The following is a 21,338-nucleotide window of genomic DNA, read 5'->3' as shown; positions in this document are numbered from 1 at the left end:
CAAGTGGCGCTGTGACACGGCTGCCTGGAGCAGCTACTCTCCACAAGCCCGATAGACCCTCCCCGTGCCCGCACTTCTGCTGTCAGGGGAGGGGGACCTCTCAATAATGTGCTTTGCGATTGGACAGTCTGTTTTGCCACCCATTAGAGAGGCGCGATACAGAGCATCACTCCACCCCCCGCGCCATCTTGCTGCGTGTGCGCTCGGGAGGGAGTGCTGAGCTGTGAGAGCGAGTCCGAGCCGGCCGGGAGGAGCTGTTCCCGCCATGCCGCACTACCAGACCTGGGAGGAGTTCAGCCGTGCCGCCGAGAAGCTCTACCTCGCCGACCCCATGAAGGTACGGGGGGTGGGCGGGCGGAGAGCGCCTAGGGGGCGGTACCCGTCTCCTTTAGACACCGGTCAGGGCGGGCGAGGCCCCTGCCTTGCGGGTCCTGGAGGAGCGAGTTCCCCTGGGAGTGGCCGGAGGCTGGGCTGACGGGGAGCCCAGCGATTCTGGAGACCCGTCCGGGTGACTGCGTGGGGCGCCTCCCCCAGCTAGCCGCCTGCTGCGTTCCCGAGCAGAGCACGGAGCCGGCTAGGGTGACCAGACAGCAAGCGTGAAAAATAGGAGCCTATATAAGAAAAAGCCTCAAATGTCGGGATTGTCCCGATTTTATAGGGACAGTCCCGACAATCTGGTCACCCTCGAGCCAGCCGATGCCCGGGGTCTCCCAACACAATTGCCTGCTGCTGGGAAGAGCCTGAGTCGCTGCAGGTGGCATGGCAGGAATAGCCCACCCCCAGGGTAGCCTGGCCCCCGCGTAGTATCCATGAGACGTGAATCTGCCTGGGACGCCGATATGCCACGAAGCCGTCGGTGCGGTCTGCTCTTTGCGCTTCATACTGGTTCTTCTGGTCGGTCTTATTCCTCCAAACACACAAACTCTTAAAGGCCTAGATCTGGTGTGTCTGCCTTCCTCCCACTCTGAGGTGAGGTGGCATTGGTTCTTCCGATATTGGAGTCACCAGTCTTGCTTCTGTTGAGCGCACAGTGCTTCATAACAATGACTCACCCCTATCTCACTATCTGGAAGTTTTCTTTCAGAATCATCTTAATGCTCTTGTTTTAGTTTTACTCCATTACTACTTGTTCTATGACCTTAGACTTAACGCTGAGAAGGGAGAAATTATTTGTACTTTCAAATACTCTTGAATGGTTATCATGAGCCACCTTACACCCTGATCCTTTAATGGTGCTGTTCATAGGCAGACCTTATTGACTTTAGTGGGATTCTGTATCAGCCCAATGCCCTGCCTATATGGAGGATCAGGATATTAATGATCACTGTCAAGCTGTATATGTTTAGCTCTTAGGATATATGTCACAATATTTAAGGACTAATATTAAGAGAACTTTATCTTAAAGCAAAATCTAATTTTGTAACAAACTGTAAAATGAAATTATAAAGTATTCTCTTAACTAAAACTTTAATAACATTTTTACTTTAACAACACATTTAATCCATCTGATGGCAAAAGGGGCTATATAACACGCTTGGGCCTCTTAAATGTCATAGCTGTAGTCATATTTGATGTTTTGGTAACTGGTCTGACAGCTGTATTTGAACATAGCATGTTGAGGATCAGTGCCATGCTATTTATGTGTTAAAGCTTTAAATACAGAATGTATGTATTGTTACTTTTGTTAGAAGCTTGTGTGAATTTCAATATGGCAGCTCCATATTTTGGCCCATTTATTCCTTCATAGTAATGCGGAGGATGCCATTATTGTGTGCAGCATAATTAAGTTATGTAACTTTTTCAGGAAAATTAAGTGACTTCAGGAAGGAGTACTAAACTCAACAGTTTCCTAGTCAGTGCCTGCTGTGTTAGAATAGTGTGGGTCTCCCACAGCTTAATTATTGGAATAATTCCTTCTGGTGATATATTGCTCACTCAACCTTGAGCAGTTGAGAATCCTTCTCTAATTCTTGAAAAGAGAAATTTTAATGTTGAGGTCCAATAACTCTTACTCTTTGTATTTGAAATCTGGCATTAGTACTTCAAAAAGGAAATTGTTACATTAAACTTCTTGCTATTGCCTTCTAGGAATAGGATATTTTTATTGAGATAAGATTGATATTGCAAAGTTTTTTAATAGCAGCTGTTGCATAGGCAAGTCCTGTGCAATACTATAACCAGTTCAATAGCTTCATTTTCCACTGAAGTAATGTTCATTTTTAGGTTGGCTGCATTACAGCAAATCCAGTCTATAGTTGTCTGTCACTTGACAATGACACTGCAGCAGCCTCCAATGGAGTTTTGAATAGGTGATTTGTGGAGCAGAGTGGAATCTGTGTACTGTTACTACTGTTTATTTATAAGGGAAGTGTTTCTCCATTTGGGTTATATGGAAATCTTAGTGGGAATGTCCACCTACAGTGACACTATAACTGACACATTTCAGAGTAACAGCCGTGTTAGTCTGTATTCGCAAAAAGAAAAGGAGTACTTGTGGCACCTTAGAGACTAACCAATTTATTTGAATGCAGCATTAACCATTTTAATATGACTGAATGTCACTCTGACCAGAGTTTTTCTGGTGACTGTTATGTTTTATCTAGTATGCCCCAAGAAGAAGGGAGGCAAAGCGTGCAGTGCTGTTTCTGCTATTGCCCTTTTACTTGTTAATTTAGAGCGTAGAAAAATTTACTTGAAACCTGTTAGCCAGAGTGAACAATATATATGCTGCCTTGCTCCTGTGGCTATGGCCTCCAAAGCCATATGCCCTGATGTGTATATTACAACTGGTTACATTTAAAAATGAAACATATATTTAAATGCCCTTTCTTGCTTTTGTCATATTTTGACATCATTCCAAGCTTTTTTCCTTGTTCCTTTTATGGGTTTTTTTGCTCTTCCTGATCTTTCCCTATATTGTGTTCTCTCTTCCCCATAGTTTCTTCTTTCTTCTGTCAAATCTTTCTATTTCCTTGCATTTAAGTTCACCACAGTACTCTTTCACTCATCCAAATAATACATTTGTCCCTATCCCTAAACACCTGGATTGTAATTTTGCTGGACACCAGTCTGGAGGACTAAAGGCTAGTTATACCCTGGTGACAATGGGGTTAGGGAGGAAAGGGGCTACTGTCCAGGAACAGTGCTCCAGTACTCTGCTTCCCTGCCCCGCCCGGTCAGGAGGAGTTCAGCAAATCTACTACACACCCCTCCTTGGCCTAACCTGTTTGGGTTGCTGGAAAGGAGCATTCTTCTGAGGCCTTTTCCTCTGCACTCCATCCCCTCCAGAGCTGTCTTTCGCTGTGAAAGTGGGTAATGTCTTTCCTGCTCTACCCCTTCCTCAAGCTCTTTGCTTATGTAATGGAGGAATGATCTCTATCTTACACGATTCCTCAGTTTTTTAGCTCCCAGGGGCACATCAGCCCACTACTTTGCTTCTTGTCAAGTTTCTGCTTGACTACTCCCTCAGCTCACGAAAGCTTATGCTCTAATAAATTGGTTAGTCTCTAAGGTGCCACAAGTACTCCTTTTCTTTTTGCGAATACAGACTAACAGGGCTGTTACTCTGAAACCTAGCAGTATGAAATTGACCTGATACTTGTCAGTTAAACTGTTTCCCAAAGAGTTCTGAATAGCAACTGCAAAGGTGAGCCCTCTTAGCTTTCCCAGAGCAGCAGAGTGAAACTGTGAGCAACATGATGGGTATTGGAACTATTTTCTGCAGATATAGGAAAATAGCATTGCATTGTCTTGCATTTAGTTATCATTTGGAAGGTTCTCTAAAACTATAAGAATTAGAAATAAATATATATATATATATATTTTTTTTAAATGAAAGGTTAGATTCTGTGGAAGTTGATGGTACTTGCCAGGAAAGCTTCCTATTTGCTATGGATGAGTGGATTTTTCAAGGTCTATGCTAATATTCTTTGGGAAGGGGGTTCAATGGCAGGGAGGAAAGAAAGGAGTCTAAAAAAAAAAAAACCAAAAAAAAATCTTTAAGGTATCAGTTACCAATTAGCATAAAAGCATAATGCTTTTCAGTAAGCAGGCATTTAAGATTTGATTTGGCAAATGCTGAAAGTGGTTTGTGGGACACATTTCAAAAGTTATTTGAGCATAAGCTTTCGTGAGCTACAGCTCACTTCATCTCTTCTCTCCCCTCCTCTCCTCCCCCGTGGGTATACTAAGGCCAGTATAGCTCCAGTTTATTAGATTCCTTCTCTTGAAAGGAAAAGGAGGATAGTAATTGCTAGGTTCCATTATATGCAACTGTCTTCTTGCACTAATATTGCATACTGGGTTAAATCTGTTTAAAGGATATCTTCATAAACAAGAAACTAGCTACCTTGGGTACTTGGATTATACCTATCTGTTTTTTAAGATTATTTCAATGTTGATAGTCGGGATTTACAAAATTTACTGAACACCTACCAAGCCAGAGGCTGATGTGGAAGTTCATGGTGGAGGAAAACCAGTTAGGTTCTGGTAAAAATCTGTTTATACTAGTACTTGTGAAGGAGAGGGTGCTGGAGTTCTTCTGAGATGCCATTCCTGAACCTTGCTCAGGAGTCTTTCTGTCACTGACTAGTAAGTGTCTGTCTGATAAGTATATTTAAAACTACCCTCCTACCCACCCAGCTGTCCTTTTGGCTTCTGTAAAGAAGCAGCTGTCTTCTCCCATATATCCTAAAACCACCTGACTTCTGCAAGGATATGGGGTTTTCACTGCTTTGCTGTGTGGGGGGTGTCCTCCTCTGGCTGTTCTAATAATCTCTGCTATTCTACCCTTCCATCTCATTTAAGTAATCACATGAGACACGTCCTGTAGAATCAGAGAGCCTCAAAAGTATTTAGAAATATGATCTTTCCTTTTCCACTCTTGTTCCAGTGGAATGTAGCTGTCATAGTCAAGGGAGAGGCAATCTCTTGAGTAACTAAGGCTAGTCCTGTGAGGAGGAACTAAGAAGACAAGGACCTTGAACTGCTTTTTTTATTTAATGGGGTACCATTGCAGAGAGTGAAGCACCAGGGCTGCGTGTTAATAATGACCAGATTGCTGTGTCCTGTACCATTTGGAACTTTTTCAAGGTGTATATGGCTTCATTTCTAGAAATAAGTTGCAATCAAATTTGGAGGTCACAAATGCATAGATCACCATGGGCAGTCCTACATTCAGTAGGATGGAGTACAGTCTTCTGGCCAGATGTAGATGGAAGTGGACTTCTTTTGTCAAAATGGTTTTGGGGTATTGAATACATTGAGGAATCCAAAAGGATCCAAGCCTGCAGACAGGCTTAATCAGAGAGGAGATGCCTTCAATAGCTGGGGATATCATAGAAGGCAATTTCTTCAAAGTGCTTCCCTCTTTTCCAAGAAGCAGCCGGGTGAAATTGAGAATTCTTTCTGGTTTCATTGTTGTCCATAGGGTTCTGATTTTAGCAGATTTGAAACTGATAGCCTTATCAGTTTCTGGTTGGGAAAACTATTAACAGCAGAGGCATTGGAATAATCTGCCCACCGACTCATTAAACTCAAATAACTTCCTTGGTTGGTGTTTGGAAGGATTTCTTTACCACAGTGGCTAAAACCTTTTTTAATATTAAGGTTTAGATACTGCAGAAATTAATAGCATAATGTTGAGCTGACCCCTTCCACATTTACCACAGCGAGTAGCAAAAATGAATTTTTTCAATTCATTCCAATGTGAGAATCGCTCTGAAAAGTTGAGTGGAACATTTTAAGTTAAGCATAGTTTTCTTTAGTATACGTCCCCACTAACATGGCTGTGGGGGTGGGGAGACAAGGGATGTCTCAACATTTTAATTGGTCTCCTCTAAAATTATTTCGCCTTTATGAAGTCCTCCTTCTTCCCTGAAGATATGACTAAGTGTATTGCAGATGCCATGGATTATGTGCGTTGCAACAAGGACCATTTGATGTTAAAACTGGTGTAGAAAGTAGTTGACCCTACGAGTCTCTTATTACACTACCTATCTAGTCGTCTTGACCTCAGACCACTTAGAGACTTCAAAGTGGGGGAGCCTGGCAGCTTTCCTTGTATGTTAGTGACAGTGTATGAGACAAATCCTGACTTAGAAGAAATGTTTACCCTTAAGCATGTGATGATCATAGCATTTCTGGTCCCTTTTCTGAGCCAGTCCCGTAATCTCCATTCCACAAACCAAATGGGTAGCTAGATGATTCCCAGTTGTAATTAATCCTCCCCCATCCTACCTATATCTCTTGGGGGAATGTCTGCATAGCAAAAAAAAAAAAAAAAAACCCATGGCTAGCCTATGCCAGCCGGCTCAGGTTGCGGAGCTGTGTCCTTGCTGTGTAGGCTTCCGGGCTTGGGCTGGAGCCTGGGCTCTGGGTCCTGCGGGATGGGAGGGTCCCATAACCCAGAAGCCTACACAGCAAGGAAACCGCCTGAGCCAGCTGGCACAGACTAGCCACAGATTTTTCTTTGCTGTGTAGACGTATCCTTGGTATCAAACCTGTAACATTCCTTTCCCCCATGGCCTCTCTTATACCAGACCCAAAGCACTCCTTGACTCAGTGTTGGACACCTGGGGAGCGATGTTGTAAATAAAAAGATATTTTCCCCCCAGTCGGACTTGGATCTAACCATGTTGATCTTCTACAGTAGAACCTCAGTTATGAACACCAAAGTTATGAAATAACCAGTCAACCACACAAATAAAAAGCAAGTACAGTACAGTGTTAAATGTAAACTACTTTAAAAAAAAGGCGGGGGGGGAGGAAACCCCCCTTTTTGTTGAAACAAAAACTTTCCTGAGCATTGAGGAATCAAACAGTAAACATTTTGGTAATGCATAGGTTCTAAGTGAAATGGATCACGAATTGACAAGTAGTTTTCTTGATCAAACCAAATTAAATGTAAAATAACACCTTTTTAAATATTAAGTTCTATGCTAGAAAATCTTTGTGTGATGTGAAAACCTTGTCTATCAGTAATTCCTAAAATGTTTTCTCATTTCAGGTGCGTGTGGTTCTTAAATACCGACACTGTGATGGGAATCTGTGTATCAAAGTAACAGATGATGTAGTTGTAAGTAAAGAATGTTGTGACCGTAAAGCTTGATTCTGCAAGCTTGTATTTTAAGACCGTCTATCATTTAATTTGAGTGTAAAAATTGCTATGAGAACTTCATATATAGATGGTTCTGTAAGCTAACTTTCTCAAACCACCAAGCTTCTTGTACTCGGAGTATGTGTTTGAGAGCCTCTGATGCTAGCTTGGTACCCTATTCTGCACCCACTGAGTCTGAGACAAAGTTCCTAATGATTTCAAGGAGAATAGGATTGGGTCCTTATTTCCCTTTAAGGGAACTTACTGGGTTTCTTTTGAGGGATATAACTGAAAATGCTGCTATTCTTATTTTGCTTGTATAAAAGTCTTGCAGTTAAAGGTAACTCCTTTCTTTAGTTTGTGTGGTAATGAGAAAAACAAAAAACCACTACCAGAGAGGGGAAATGAATAAGGCTAGGTCTAACTAGAAAAGGTTTGCTGGTATAGCTATTCTCGCAAACCCTCCTAGTGTAGAGACCCCTTATACCACCATAAAAGGGCTTTTGGCAGTATAACTTACACTGCTTTGAGTAAAATAAGCTCTACTGGCAAAAGCACTTTTTTATGGTGTGTTAACTCCATCTGCAGTAGGGCTTTTGCCAGCACAGAAATGCCCCCTTCCCCCCCCCCCCAAACAAAAAAAAACAAAAAACAAACAAACAAACCCCATATCCCTTCCTAATGTTGTATTGGCAAAAATTTCTGGTGTTGAACTGTCCTGAAAGTCTAAAACTTTTAAATATTTAATGTACACGTTTGTTTGTTGGCATAAAATGTAAATAAGGGAGACTTTCAGTGGAGCATATTTTATAACGCAATCAAGAAATTTCACTGAAGTGAGGAAAAGACAAACTGCAAACAAACACAAAATTCTAGATATTGATCCTCTCACCCAACACCCCACAGAAGCTTGGAGAAATAACCTGGTATCTGGCTAATCCACTTTTCATAGGGGTCTCTATGAATGCAGTATTGCCAACTCTAATTATTTTATCATGACTCTTGCGATTTTTTTTTTGGGGGTGTTTTAAGTCATCTGAAAACATGATGAAAGGCTGCCAACTCACAAAATTTCCCTTTATACAAAGTGGCCCCATCTCCTGTTACTTTCAGTGGGATTGAAGCTAGCAAGATAGACAGGGAAATGGTAGCCCATATGCATGTGGAAAAGCTGCCCTTAATATAGTTGGCTGCCACTTCCCACTGTTTTCAGTTAAACTACAGCTATGCCTACAGGTAAAATGGCTGTCACTCTGGTTTAGGGGCTAGACAGGACACAGGGGTTGAAGAGCAGCAGACACATTAAAAGGTGGATGGAAAGAATGCAGTAGGAGCTGGACTCGAGAGCTGCAGGGGATATTGCAGAGGTCTGAAGCAACGGGAGGCAGGGGAGAAGTTGGGGGTAGAAAGTGTTGTCCAGTCTCAGGCTGCTCTGTAAAGAGGGGTCAATAGTTCTTTCAAATTTAAGCCTACTTCTCTCTTACTCAAATGTCCTGTATAACCCCAATAAATCAGACTGAATTCAAAAGTTGATGTTAGAGCCTGCATCTTTTATGACAATACCATATGATCAGCTATATGTTCAGTGGCATCTCTTGGGAGTATTTCTCACACATTCTTGTAACCTTTCCTCCCCTGAATTAGAATGCAGCAGGGCTTTTTTTTTTTAAATGGCTTTAGCATTTAGTGTCTCCTCTAGCTGACTTCTGTCCAAACACGCTGGACGGATGTTTAGGAAAGGGAGGAGTGTAGGAGCAAGAGGAAAGGGCAACACACAGAACAATAAAGAAGGGCGAACAGCACGTGTAATAGTTCATATTGCTAGTAGTTTGCCTTTTAAGATACTGTTTCTTCAGGGTTGAGGCAAACTAAATCCATCTAGTCTGTGCAGGCTCCTCCTAGAAGAGTTGATCAGTGTCACAGAGACCAGACTGTGGAGGAGAAATAGTCAGGCATCTGTGGATGGCTAATTACAGTACAAGGGATGGGCTCTGAAGGCTAGAGGGATGTTGAGTTAGGGACATTCTTAATTGAAAAGACAGATTTGTTAGGAGAAATCCCACAAAGTAGGAAATTTGGGGTAAGTTGAATCCTGAGCTTAATGTAGTTTAAAACAGCCCCACTTTACTCTCATCTGCTTGTCACCAAATCAGTGGTCAACTTTACTGACAAAGGCAAGTTTTACTGCTGTTCACTCTGCAGAGGCAGTATAGCTGTGGAAAGACTGAAGTAGGTTCTGTACTGCATGCCTTAGTTTAAAGAAGTTTTAATTGAATTTAATGCGAGTAAAGCTGCTGTATTGACAGCCCTGGAGACTGAAGCTTTCTATTTTTATTCCTTTGCTAAATCAATCTGGACAGCTGGGTTGTTGTATTCATGCTATACAGACAGAGGGAACTAATCATTCTTGACAGAAATGTTGGCTATATTCCAAGTCACCTGCTGTTTCAGCTGGTATCCCCAAATCCATGAGCTGCCTCTTAGGCAAACAAAAGTATTTGTGGCCTCTAGCTGCAGTAAATTTAAAATTCCAGTTTGCCAAGCATCAGTACGAGTGTCTAGTATGTAATTATGATCAGACAGTGGCATCTTATTTCTGTTTATAATGTGCAATGGGGAGGGAAAACCTCACATGAAGAGAACTTCTCCTTATCTTAATCAGCCAGGTGGTTCTCTGATTCTTCAAAGCTTCTCTATAGGGAAATACCTCTTGATCATAGAGACAATGCATTATCGCCAAAGACGAAAAAATCTTGAATTTTGTTCACTTCTAAGCAATGCTTAATCTGTCACTGCTAGTGACAAAATAAGTATATCCCTAAAAGTATGAAGATCTAAGCTGGGGAAATGCAAGGAAAGAATAATTTCTAGTTCAAAAAATCCGCTTTGGTGATTACAGAACACCGAAAGGAAAGAATCTGTTTCATGTGTTACCACAACAATTTCTTCCATCACAGGGCAGCTTTTGGCCTGCTGCTGAGATTGTGTGGTTTTTGTTGTAGTTGAGAACTCCTCTCATTATGAAAAGAGACCTTAGCCTTTGCAGAAAAGTTTAGGCAAAAGAGAATAAATGTAAACCCCCTTTAGTGTTAAAATACACCATTTCTCTGAATCAAACCTCAATCTTTTGTATCCTGCTTAAGTTTTTCATTGAACAATTAGACTGTAGTTCACGGGTTTTTGTGCTAACCACCTGGACTGTGGTCCTTTGTAGAAGATACTTGAAAGCTCAGTAGTGCTTGTGTAATCATGAGACAAGTTAGACTGAGGGAAGCAAGCTCATTAAACTTGATCTGACCGCTAGAATATTCACACTTCAAATAGAATGTAAACATGTACAACACATTGCTAAAGGGGAAAGACAAAACTATTAATATGAGTTTAGAGTGGATGTAAACTACAGCTGTTTAATATTATCCAGAAAGTTATGCATAGTGCTCTAAGGAATGTCAGTACTAAAAAGATGTTAAGTAGGCATATATTAATTTATTCCAGATTGTTTTCTCTTAGTGTTACACAGATTTTTATCTGTATACAACATTGAATATAATGCACTGTATTCAATGCTAGCCTTACGGCACCCAAGATTTTTGCAAGTTACAGTGAGGCTTTAGAACAGTGGAGTTCTAAGTGCAAACTGCATGCTTGATTTTTTTCAAAACAGAAAGCAGTCCCTAGCATTGAGTTTGCAGTGTTAATGCAGACACTTTATATGGGGGACCCAAGGAAGATGGATTTATTTTATATATTAAATAATTGAGTAATTTGTCATAGAGTTGGAAGTTAAGGGTAGCTCTATGTTGCCCCTTCACGTGTGGGACACAGTACAGATGGCATTGATCAGAGTCCTTGAAGTCTTTCACTTTGTAGTGTAATCTTTCTGGTGTCAGAAATATGTGAAATTAATATTGAAACTATAAATCATCACAGATATGAATAGCTTGAAATAAAACCTGATATTCACTAACTTTCTTTTGACAGTGTCTGCTATATAGAACAGACCAGGCTCAAGATGTAAAGAAGATTGAGAAATTCCACAGTCAGCTAATGCGACTCATGGTAGCTAAGGAATCCCGCAGTGCTGCCATGGAAACAGACTGAATTGCTGAAAGTAAAATGAAAGCTCCAGTCATATTTCACGGGAAGAAAATATCACTTGGATTTGAGCAAACATTTGGGACAGGAGATGTTTTATGTAACGAAGTGGACTATGAAAAGTCTGAAGCATTTTTTTCCTCGCCCTAGACTCCACTTCAGATAACTAGGAAAATAAATGCTTTCAGTGGAAAGCCTCTATTTATTTTTGAAAATTAAGCAAGAAAAATATATCCTCCATGGAAAATATTCTTACTAGTCTTGCTTAACATACCTTTAACCTGTAAATATTTTCTTTTGTAAATCTACAATACTCTAATTTGAAAATGAAAGGAAACAAGTGTATCCCTCTGGAAAGTGAGAGCATGTCTTGATCTTATTTGCATTCATATACCTGTGCTCGTGTATTTTCACAAATGAGAAAATGTATATTAATCTGACCCACTAATACGATAACTGTAAAACTGGATCTAATAACCTTTTACATCTAATGATATATTATAACAATTTAGAAATAGAACAGACATCTTCTAAATTAAAATTGCCAAAAATTTTGTGTAATATTGTGCAACTAGCAAGTTTTTACGTAAAAGGTTTCTAGCTTTTAATATTATGGCCATATGGTGTATAACACTTCTAAAAGCCTGTGCATAATGGTTCCACAGAACACATTCTAGATTGCTGGTTCAAATACAAAGTTGTCATTCATCAGATCCTCACCATCTGAAAACTGTTCAGTAGCCTATGTGAAGCTGGAAGGTCCCAATCCAGTTATCAAGCAAGTGTTCATATAAAAAGAATCAAGGTCATATTTAAAAGTAGTTGGCAGAGAGGTAGAGGTTTGACTCCCAGGGCAGAGTTGAGGCATGCTAGAGAGGACACTATGGAAGCTTCCACATGTAATGCCCAGGATGTGACCTGTTCTGTAGATAAATTACTTCAGTGTCCAAGTCTTAGTACTTGCCAATGTTACATTCACTTTAATTTAAAAAAAAAAGTAGACTGTAACAACTTGAATTCACAAGTGCTAACATGTTTACCAAACTTATACCTTAAACATCAAAGCAAAAGAATGTAGTCAGTCTTGACACGCATGTGGCTTAAGAAGCAATGTTTCTTATTGCTACCTTTGTTTAATGGTAGAAGATTCTGTTTACTCTTCTCTTGAACGCTTCCTGCTTGAAGACCAAAATGTTGGAGTTGGACACTTGCTTTGAATAGATACTGTATACTGTTGTGAACTGAACTCCATTTGGTTAAATGCCAAACTGACTTCCTGTATATAACCATTCTACTACTGTAACTGAGTTTTCTCCTACGCTAATATTTTGGTCAACTCCAAACCTTTAAAAGAAAAGAGCTTGCAAACTGAGTGTAAATGCTGTACTTAAATACTAGTTATCTGCTCTATTTTTTTAATAGAAACAATTGAGTTCTCAAACTTAACTGGTAATGTTGCTACTTAGAAGGAATGGAATTCCCAGTTTTTTGCCAAAGGTTTCATAAATACCCACAGTTAGTTTATTCCATTAAATTATTCTTTCAGTAGAATGTTACATATTATTGGAAGATATTTTAGCATGTCGAACTGCCGTTTGCCATCTTGAGTTCTGGCCTGTAAGGTTTGACGTCAGCAAAATACATTCAAACCAAGACAAAGGCTCTAATGAAGTCTTATTGCTTGGATATTTTGTCATGTCAACAAGACTGAGTTTGTTTTTGTGTCCTCCCCCTGCCTTCTGTCCTGTTCCCCACAAAAGCACTGGTTTCTATTTCAACTTTACTTCCTCATCCTGTTTAATGAGTGTGATGTTGAGGATGGGTGTGCATGGAGGTCTTAGATTGTGTACATATTTCTGAAGTAAAGCAAGCGTAATACTCTTACAAAACTAAGGATAGTGGCATATAAAATGTAAAAGTCCTAAATCTGGACAAAAACTGACCTATACCTGCCTCCATAATGCTGAGGATTTTTTTAATAGGTACTTCAAATGATCTTAAAGTTTACAAGTATTAGAACAACATAGTGTTTTTAGAGTAGTTTGTTTTAAACCTACTGCACCTTTCTTAAGCATTCTTGTGCACTAAAGCACAAGGCTATCCTCTCCTAGAGCAGCAGTTCTCAAACTGTGGGTCGGGACCCCAAAGTGGGTCATGACCCTGTTTTAATGGGGTCACCAGGGCTGGCATTAGCCTTCCTGGGGCTGAGGCATAAGCTTAAATCCAAGCCCCGCCGCCCAGGGCTGAAGCTCGAGGGCTTCAGGTTGTAGGCCCCCTGCCTGGTACTGAAGCCATTGAGGTTCAGCTTTGATACCACACCCTGCCCAGGGCAGTGGGGCTTTGGCTCCTCCCCTCTTCCCCCGCTCCTCGGGTCAGCGAGGCTTGGGTGGGCTTAGGCTTTCGTCCCCCCTCCTGGGGTCATGTTGTAATTTTTGTTGTCAGAAGGGGGTCATGGTACAATGAAGTTTGAGAAGCCCTGTCCTATAGGGTTATTTGCATACAGGAAAAGCATACAGTACAGAACTAAGGACAGATTTAAATATGCTCTCTGCAAGCAAAATGGATACAGGGGACAAATGAAGTACGCTAATAGTTTTCTCCAGATGTTGTTCCTGGAAGGCGTTATGTAGACAGGCAACATGTCAGAAGGTGTATTCTCAATCTGCCTTTCAGTACTAAATTTAACAGTAGTGTTCTACTGTGGACATGATCATTAGGATGGAGTTTTACTGTAGCTTAAGATCCCACTGTTTCTTCTAAATATGATCTTCTTTAAAGTTAGACTAAATTAGAAATGCATTTAGTCCTTGGGAGAAAAGTCCAGAGCATAATAGTCAATTTGGCAAACTAGCCATGAAATGCCAGTAACACCGCAATCTGCTATCCCCCTGGTTCATTTGACTTGTGGAGACTTCCAGCAAGGGTACATACTACAGAGATGTTGGTAACAAGGCTTTTTACTGTTCATGGATTTCAATCAGTGAGTTGATCTGTGTCCTACTGCCAGTCACCTGTGTCATCCAACTATTGTGGTCCATATTTTTCATTAAGCTGTGTTGGCCATATAGCATAGATCTTCATGGAGATTTTAATTGGACTCCATGTGGGACTCAGTCTGTCCTTTGTTTTAGTGTTGTAATTCTCTTGATTGTTTTTTTTTTTTTCATTAGACTATCTTCTCTTGATCCTCCAAAGGAAGAGGTGAAACCCTTACTCCCACTGGTTTGGGATATGTTTATTCTTATGTGAAGCTATGTCCTTTCTACTTTCCTGTGGAAGTTCAAACTCTAGCTGGTGTGTGTATATCAATCAACAATTTTTATAAAAGTTAGACCCTTGAATGCAGGAAGGTACTTAACTGAGCTAGAAAAGTGGGAGTTTAGTCACAAATTTAATTTTATTCTTTTAAAGCTTCTAGTGGAAGAAGCCAAGTGCCTAAGTCACTTCTGCAAATGGAATTTAGCATTCTAGGGGCTTCAGGACCATTTTGAAAATGTTACTGCTGTTTTAAAAAAAAAAGGTCTTAGTAATTTACTCTATATTATATAAAAGCATGCAGAATACTCAACACATTTTAGTTTTAGTTGACCAGGAAGGAGACAATCTCTTGGTTTCTGGGTGAGACACCTAGGAGCACTCTCAATTTTAAGTAGAGGATTTTCAAGATTCAGAGAGTCTGATCTTTATAGGAAGACTAAGTTGTCATAAGGTTCAGTTACTCCTACAATATGAAAAAATAAGACCATCCTTATCAAGCAAAGTGACAACTGAGGTGAAGGAGAGATTAGCTTCAGTAAGGTCTGCAACACAACTGTGTTGTCTCGTAGTATTCCTTCCCTCCAGTTTTCTGGTCAGTTCTTCTATTTTGCTAAAGATTTTTACCTGTTTTTTTTTTTTTTTAAATGAGCCCATTGATTCTCATCTCAAGTCTTGTTTCTTTACAGAACTGCATTTTCTGTCTCAGCCCTTCTAAGTCTTTAAGAAGCAGTGGGTGACTTTAGAGGAAGAGAACTTAGCTAAGACCTCTGAACTCTTGTTTAGGTATTGTACTTTTGAAAATGCTTTATGTGAAGGAACCTTTTAAAAACTTTCTCTACCTTCATGGTGAAGCTATATCACTTTTCTCCTGATTAATCAAAGATGTGTCTTGTGCAGGAATGGTTAAGGTGTTTGTCATTCATGCTTTTTTGAGGCTGGTGGTGTCCGCAGGGACACTTCCTTGGCATTGTCCAACAATCTTAAATCCCACTTCAAAAAACTTTAGAAGTGCAATTGCTTATATACCAGTTTTTGCTCAAGCTATTGCTCAGGATGATCTAGCTGGAAAAAGCACAGAAGCATCTGTAAATGGTAAAAAGTCTCTTCACCCTCAAACAGGTTCATGCTTGTCAGTTCAAAGAAACAATGTTATGTGACTCATTCAAACAACCAAATTGTTTAAGATCTTCATAAAAAAAAAAAGCCTTAAAATATTCAAGTGTTGGCAGGTCTAATATACAGGTAGTGCTAGGACTAGATTCTTCTTTGAGTGGTGGTCCTTGTGTACTCCCACATGGATATGCATGTGCCTGAGCCCAGGATTTTACAAGTGGTGTCTGTTGGCCCCCATATCTTTCCTCATGCTCCAAAACAAGGGCATAAAGGGTGGCGTGGGCTAAGCCCTCTCCAGTTCCTTCCTACTGTGGCATAATCCAAGTCAGAATCTTTGTTGTCCTGAGATCCTTTCTACTGTATCATTGCTCTAAATATACTGGCTGGGAGCGGCAAACCGCAGCCACTGGGAGCTGCGGGGGGCCGTGCCTGCAGACGATCAACAAAAACAAAATGTCTCGTGGTCCGCCAGCAGATTACCCTGATGGGCCATGTGCCAAAGGTTGCCGAACCCAGTGTATAATTTCATTTTTATAGTATATTCTAGCATAGTGTAGTTAGTTTCCTCCCTTTCCTGGAGAATTTTTCTGCTTCAGAAGTCTGGGATTATTCCTAGGGTCCTAGCATTCCAAAACTGTTTTCTGCAAGCAACAACCATCAACGCTGTCTCTGCTGCTTGGGTGAGGTTCACATCTGCAGCAACTGCATTTCTTTTCTGCCCAGAACTTGAGGGTCAGTAACTAAAACTTAGAAAATATCTGATGGAGAAGGTAGCGCGACCCCAATCAAGTTTGGCTTGGGAACCTCCTCCCCTGACCTGTACATCAGTCTCTGGAAGCAGGCTGCTCCTCTCCAAGCATGACTTCAGGAAAGGAAGCTAAAACTGCCAAGACTAAGGAGAAGGCTTCACATTAGAGTAAGGGGCACTTTCATAGATACAAGGAAAAGTCATCTTTGTCAAAAACTGTCATGAAGAGAGAGGATCCCTCCCTGATTCTGGCAAAGTCGTGAGAGACTGTGCATGGGTGCTGTAGGATGATAAAAATTAGAGTTATCTTAAGTTTGGTTAAGAAAAAAAATTCACTTTACAGTTCATGGCCAGTAGAAAGATGGCTCCAATCAGCAAGTAAATGAAGGCCATGAGAATAGTAAGTAGTGTTACTTTAATGGGGGAAGGATATACGGTTCCTAAAATAAAAGCTACAGTAACATGATAAACACAAATTGTCTCAAAAGAAACAAACCCAAATCATCCCACTGTTCTGCTGGTAAGCAAGGCTGGGAAGGGGCAGGAAAAAAAGAGGCGGCCTTGGAAAAAGGAAAGAAGCTCGGATAAACTGCTTCAAACTAGGCTTTTGCTAAAGCTAGTTAGCTGAAGGGTATAAAGAGAGCCATGAATCCAAAGGTTTTGTCAGACCCTACCTGATCGTGCTGGACCATACCAGAATGAGATGGGCATCCCTAAGTCTGGCCTAGTTGTAAGTCTACGGATCACCTGCTTATAAATATTATTACTGTATTGGATGTAGTGACTGCTTATTTTTAGGATGTTATACATGTTTAGAGCAACTGCATAAAGTACCATTTGGCCTTCAATTTAATTTAATTAAGGAATTCATGGTTAAATTGGTGTTTTGGTAAGTTCCCATAACATTAACAATATTTGAAATTATTAATAATTCCAACAGACACTAAGGACTACGACCAAAGTAAATCTCTGCAGGAAATGGTGGTGAGCAAGGGTAGGGATCTGACAGCTCTGATAGCAAAGACTCAGGTTAAATAGCTTGCAGTGCTCTTATCCAGTTTTAGAGCCGATGTACCCATATCAGCACAGTCCCATGTGGCTCCGACTTCCAGTGTGACTGGGGAAGCTCCAGTTCAGACAGTTTCTGCAGGTGGACCTTCCTCATACTCCAGGGTGGTCTGAGAGCTTTGATCTGACCTGGCCACATTCACCCCTCCTATCAGGATCTTCTTTATTCCAGGACATTGTTACACCAGGGGAAGAGACTATCCTGATGATTCAGAGTTGTTCTCCCTACCCACCTGTCAGTCTCAAGGCACAGCCATTGATTGGTACCATCAATTCTGCTGGTAGTCCAGGGTCTAGCCTCTTCTTCTGCTGAGTTGGATGCTCCGCAGGAGTTTCTGCAGCTCTGAGGAGAGATGGCCTGGACAGAAGCCATAGAAGATCAGGGTTCCAGCCTCTGCCCAGACACAGTTGGCCATGAGACAGGTGGTAACCTATGCCCTGGGGGGGTCCTCCGCTGACAATACTGGAGACCATGGGAGCCCCACCCTAGACATCCAGGATCGATGCATGAGCCCCATTTGTTATCACCTAGCCATCTATAACTTGCTCCATGGGAGTATTTGGAGGAAGGTGAGCCAGTTCTAATGGTTCCAGGAAAAATGTCGTCATCTTCACTGGCTGAGACGGTTTCTTCATCTTCTCTGTCTCCACCAGATGATTTTAAACAATATCAATAGCTCATTCACAGGATAGTGGCAGAACTACAGAGTCAGTTTAAGGAAGTCCAGGAGCCTCAGCACAGAGTACTGGACATTCAGCAACCTTCTGATCTCAGTCGAATGTCCCCCTCACCCCACTGAGGCCATTATGGACACAGAAAAGATGGTTTGGCACATTCTTGCTACTACTACCCCTAAGACTACTTAGGTGGACTACTACCCCTAAGGGTATGTCTAATTTTGTTGTGTAGATCGAATGTATAGAAGTCGATTTTTTTAGAAATTGATTTTATGCAGTTGTGTGTGTCCCCCCAATTAAGACCATTAAGTCGGCGGAGTGCATCCACAGTACCAAGGCTAGCGTTGACTTCCAGGGCATTGCACTGTGGGTAGGTTTCCCACAGTCTCTGCTGCCCATTGGAATTCTGGGTTGAGATTCCAATGCCTTATGGGGTAAAAATATTGTCGCGGGTGGTTCTGGGTACATGTCATCAGGCCCCCCTCTCCCCCGTGAAAGCAATGGCAGACAATCATTTCACGTCTCTTTTTCCTGGGTTACCCGTGTAGACGTCATACCATGGCAAGCATGAAGCCCGCTCAGCTCACTGTCACCATACGTGTCCTGGGTGCTGGCAGACACGGTACTGCATCGCTACACAGCAGCAGCTCATTGCGTTGTGGCAGCAGACAGTGCAGGACAACTGATAGCCGTTGTCGTCTCCTGGGTGCTCTTGGCCAACTTTGGTGAGGTCAGTCGGGGGCGCCTGGGCAGACATGGGTGCTCCTGTCAGACCTCGGTGAGGTCTATCGGGCTGCCTGGACATAAATGGGAGTGATTCCAGGTCATTCTCTTCTTAAGTTTCGTCTCATGGAGATTGTCTGCCTGGAAACCATGATGGCTACAGTCGTACTACACCGTCTGCTGGCGAGCACCCAGGAGATTATGATGGCTAGCAGTCGTACTGCAGCATCCGCTGCCAGCTTACCCCTTGCTTCCCCCCTCCCTCCCTCCTTCCCTCTGTGAAAGCAACGGCCCACAATAGTTTTGTGTCTTTTTCCATACGGGCGCCATATTGCTGTCAGCATAGTCATCCACCTGCCGCTTCCGCTGCCACTCTGCTCTCCTGCAGATGCCATACCACGGCAAGCATGGAGCCTGCTTAGATCACAGTGGCAGTTATGAGCGTTGTAAACATCACGCGCGTTATCCAGCAGTATATACAGAACCAAAACCCGCAAAAGCAGGCGAGGAGGTGATGGCAGTGCGGTGACGAGAGTGATGAGAACATGGACACAGACTTCTCTCAAAGTACGGGCCCCGACAATTTGGACATCATGGTGGTAACAGGGCAGGTTCATGCTGTTGAACATGGATTCTGGGCTCGGGAAACAAACACAAACTGGTGGGACCGCATAGTGTTGCAGGTCTGGGATGATTCTCAGTGGCTGCAAATCTTTCCCATGCATAAGGGCGCTTTCATGGAACTTTGTGACTTGCTTTCCCCTGCCCTGAAGTGCAAGAATACCAAGATGAGAGCAGCTCTCGCAGTTCACAAGCAAGTGGCGATAGCCCTCTGGAAGATTGCAATGCCAGACAGCTACCGGTCAGTCGGGAATCAATTTGGAGTGGGCAAATCTACTGTGGGGGCTGCTGTGATCTAAGTAGCCAACACAGTCGCTGAACTGCTGCTATCAAGGGTAGTGACTCTGGGAAATGTGCAGGTTATAGTGGATGGCTTTGCTGCAATAGGATTCCCTAACTGTGGTGGCGATAGATGGAATGCATATCCCTATCTTGGGACCGGACCACCAAGGCATCCAGTACATAAACCGCAAGGGGTACTTTTCAATGTTGCTGCAAGCATTGGTGGATCACAAGGGACGTTTCACCAACATCCTGGGATGGCTGGGAAAGGTACATGATGCTCGCATCTTCAGGAACTCTGGTATGTTTCAACAGCTGCAGCAAGGGACTTTCTTCCCAGACCAGAAAATAACCATTGAGGATGTTGAAATACCTATAGTTGGGGACCCAGCCTACCTCTTGCTCCCATGGCTCATGAAGCCATATACAGGCAGCCTGGATAGTAGTCAGGAGCTGTTCAACTATAGGCTGAGCAAGTGCAGAATGGTGGTAAAGTGTGCATTTGGACGTTTGAAAGCACGCTGACAGTTTACTGACTCGGTTAGACCTCAGCAAAAACAATATTCCCATTTTGACAGGTTTCAGAGTAGCAGCCGTGTTAGGCTGTATCTGCAAAAAGAAAAGGGGTACTTGTGGCACCTTAGAGACTAACAAATTTATTTGAGCATAAGCTTTTGTGATTCCCAGCATTATTACTGCTTGCTGTGCGCGCCACAATATCTGTGAGAGTAAGGGGGAGATGTTTATGGCGGGGTGGGAGGTTGAGGCAAATTGCCTGGCCGCTGATTACAGGCAGCCAGACACCAGAGTGGTTAGAAGAGTACAGGAGGGCGCGGTGCACATCAGAGACCCTGAGAGCGAAGGGCTTCAAGGTGCAGATGGATGCCCTGATGGTCGGAGCCCTGGGCGCTTGGGATCCCTGCGACGAGCGTGTGCTGTGGACCTGTGGGATTGGTCGACGCTACACACAGTTCATGTGGCACCTCATGGTCTCAGACACCATCCGATGGTCCAGGGACATACATCGAACACATCACCGGCCACCGAGAGTACCAGGAGGTGTGAGCCGGTATGACCTCGTGCATCAACTATGGGAAAGGGACTGAGAGACTTTTTTCCATTGGACCATATGAACTGGAACCATAAACTCACTGAACATTAAATCCCACCAAATGAGGGTAGATCCATCCTCATCATCGTATCCGCTCATTATACTCCACACCTGAATATAGCCGTTATATGGACAACATACCCCCATATCTCAATGTCTGTACTTTTGACCAGTTAAACTTTTTACCCCCAATCAGGGAGATTGCAGATTATGTATTCCTTACGCCACCCGTTCCTAAACCGAATTTCACACCCCTTGATAATCTGTACCTTTTTCCCTGATAACCAGAAACTTCTATGCTTGAACTCTGTACCGTTTTCTTTTTACTTCAACATTATCTTAATAAAATTATTAAATTTGGTCTTTTGGCCTCGAGATGAAAACCTTGTCTGTCTGTCTCTTGGACCATGAAGTAAAAATATTATCTAAGTTAAAAAGTCCCATTTTAGAGAACAATGGGTAGACTCTTTCACGGTGAACCTTGCTGTTAATATTACATAGCACGTGTGCTTTCGGTACAAGGTCACATTTTGCCTCTTATGGTG

At 42.2% G+C, this 21,338-nt stretch overlaps 1 protein-coding gene across 1 annotated transcript; it reads left to right on the top strand.

Moving 5' to 3' along the window:
- Positions 1 to 166: 166 nt before the first annotated feature.
- On the top strand, positions 167 to 21,176 carry SRP9 (signal recognition particle 9). Its single transcript, XM_073338721.2, has 3 exons — positions 167 to 337; positions 7,007 to 7,075; positions 11,078 to 21,176. Exons 1-3 carry the CDS (start codon positions 266 to 268, stop codon positions 11,195 to 11,197), a joined length of 261 nt encoding a protein of 86 aa, XP_073194822.1. The 5' UTR covers positions 167 to 265; the 3' UTR covers positions 11,198 to 21,176.
- Positions 21,177 to 21,338: the final 162 nt, after the last annotated feature.

The sequence above is a fragment of the Lepidochelys kempii genome, chromosome 3 (assembly GCF_965140285.1).
Source record: "Lepidochelys kempii isolate rLepKem1 chromosome 3, rLepKem1.hap1, whole genome shotgun sequence".
In the NCBI taxonomy this organism is placed as follows: domain Eukaryota; kingdom Metazoa; phylum Chordata; order Testudines; family Cheloniidae; genus Lepidochelys; species Lepidochelys kempii.
Note: the sequence above shows the minus strand (reverse complement) of the source record. Positions and strands in the feature narration are given on the sequence as shown.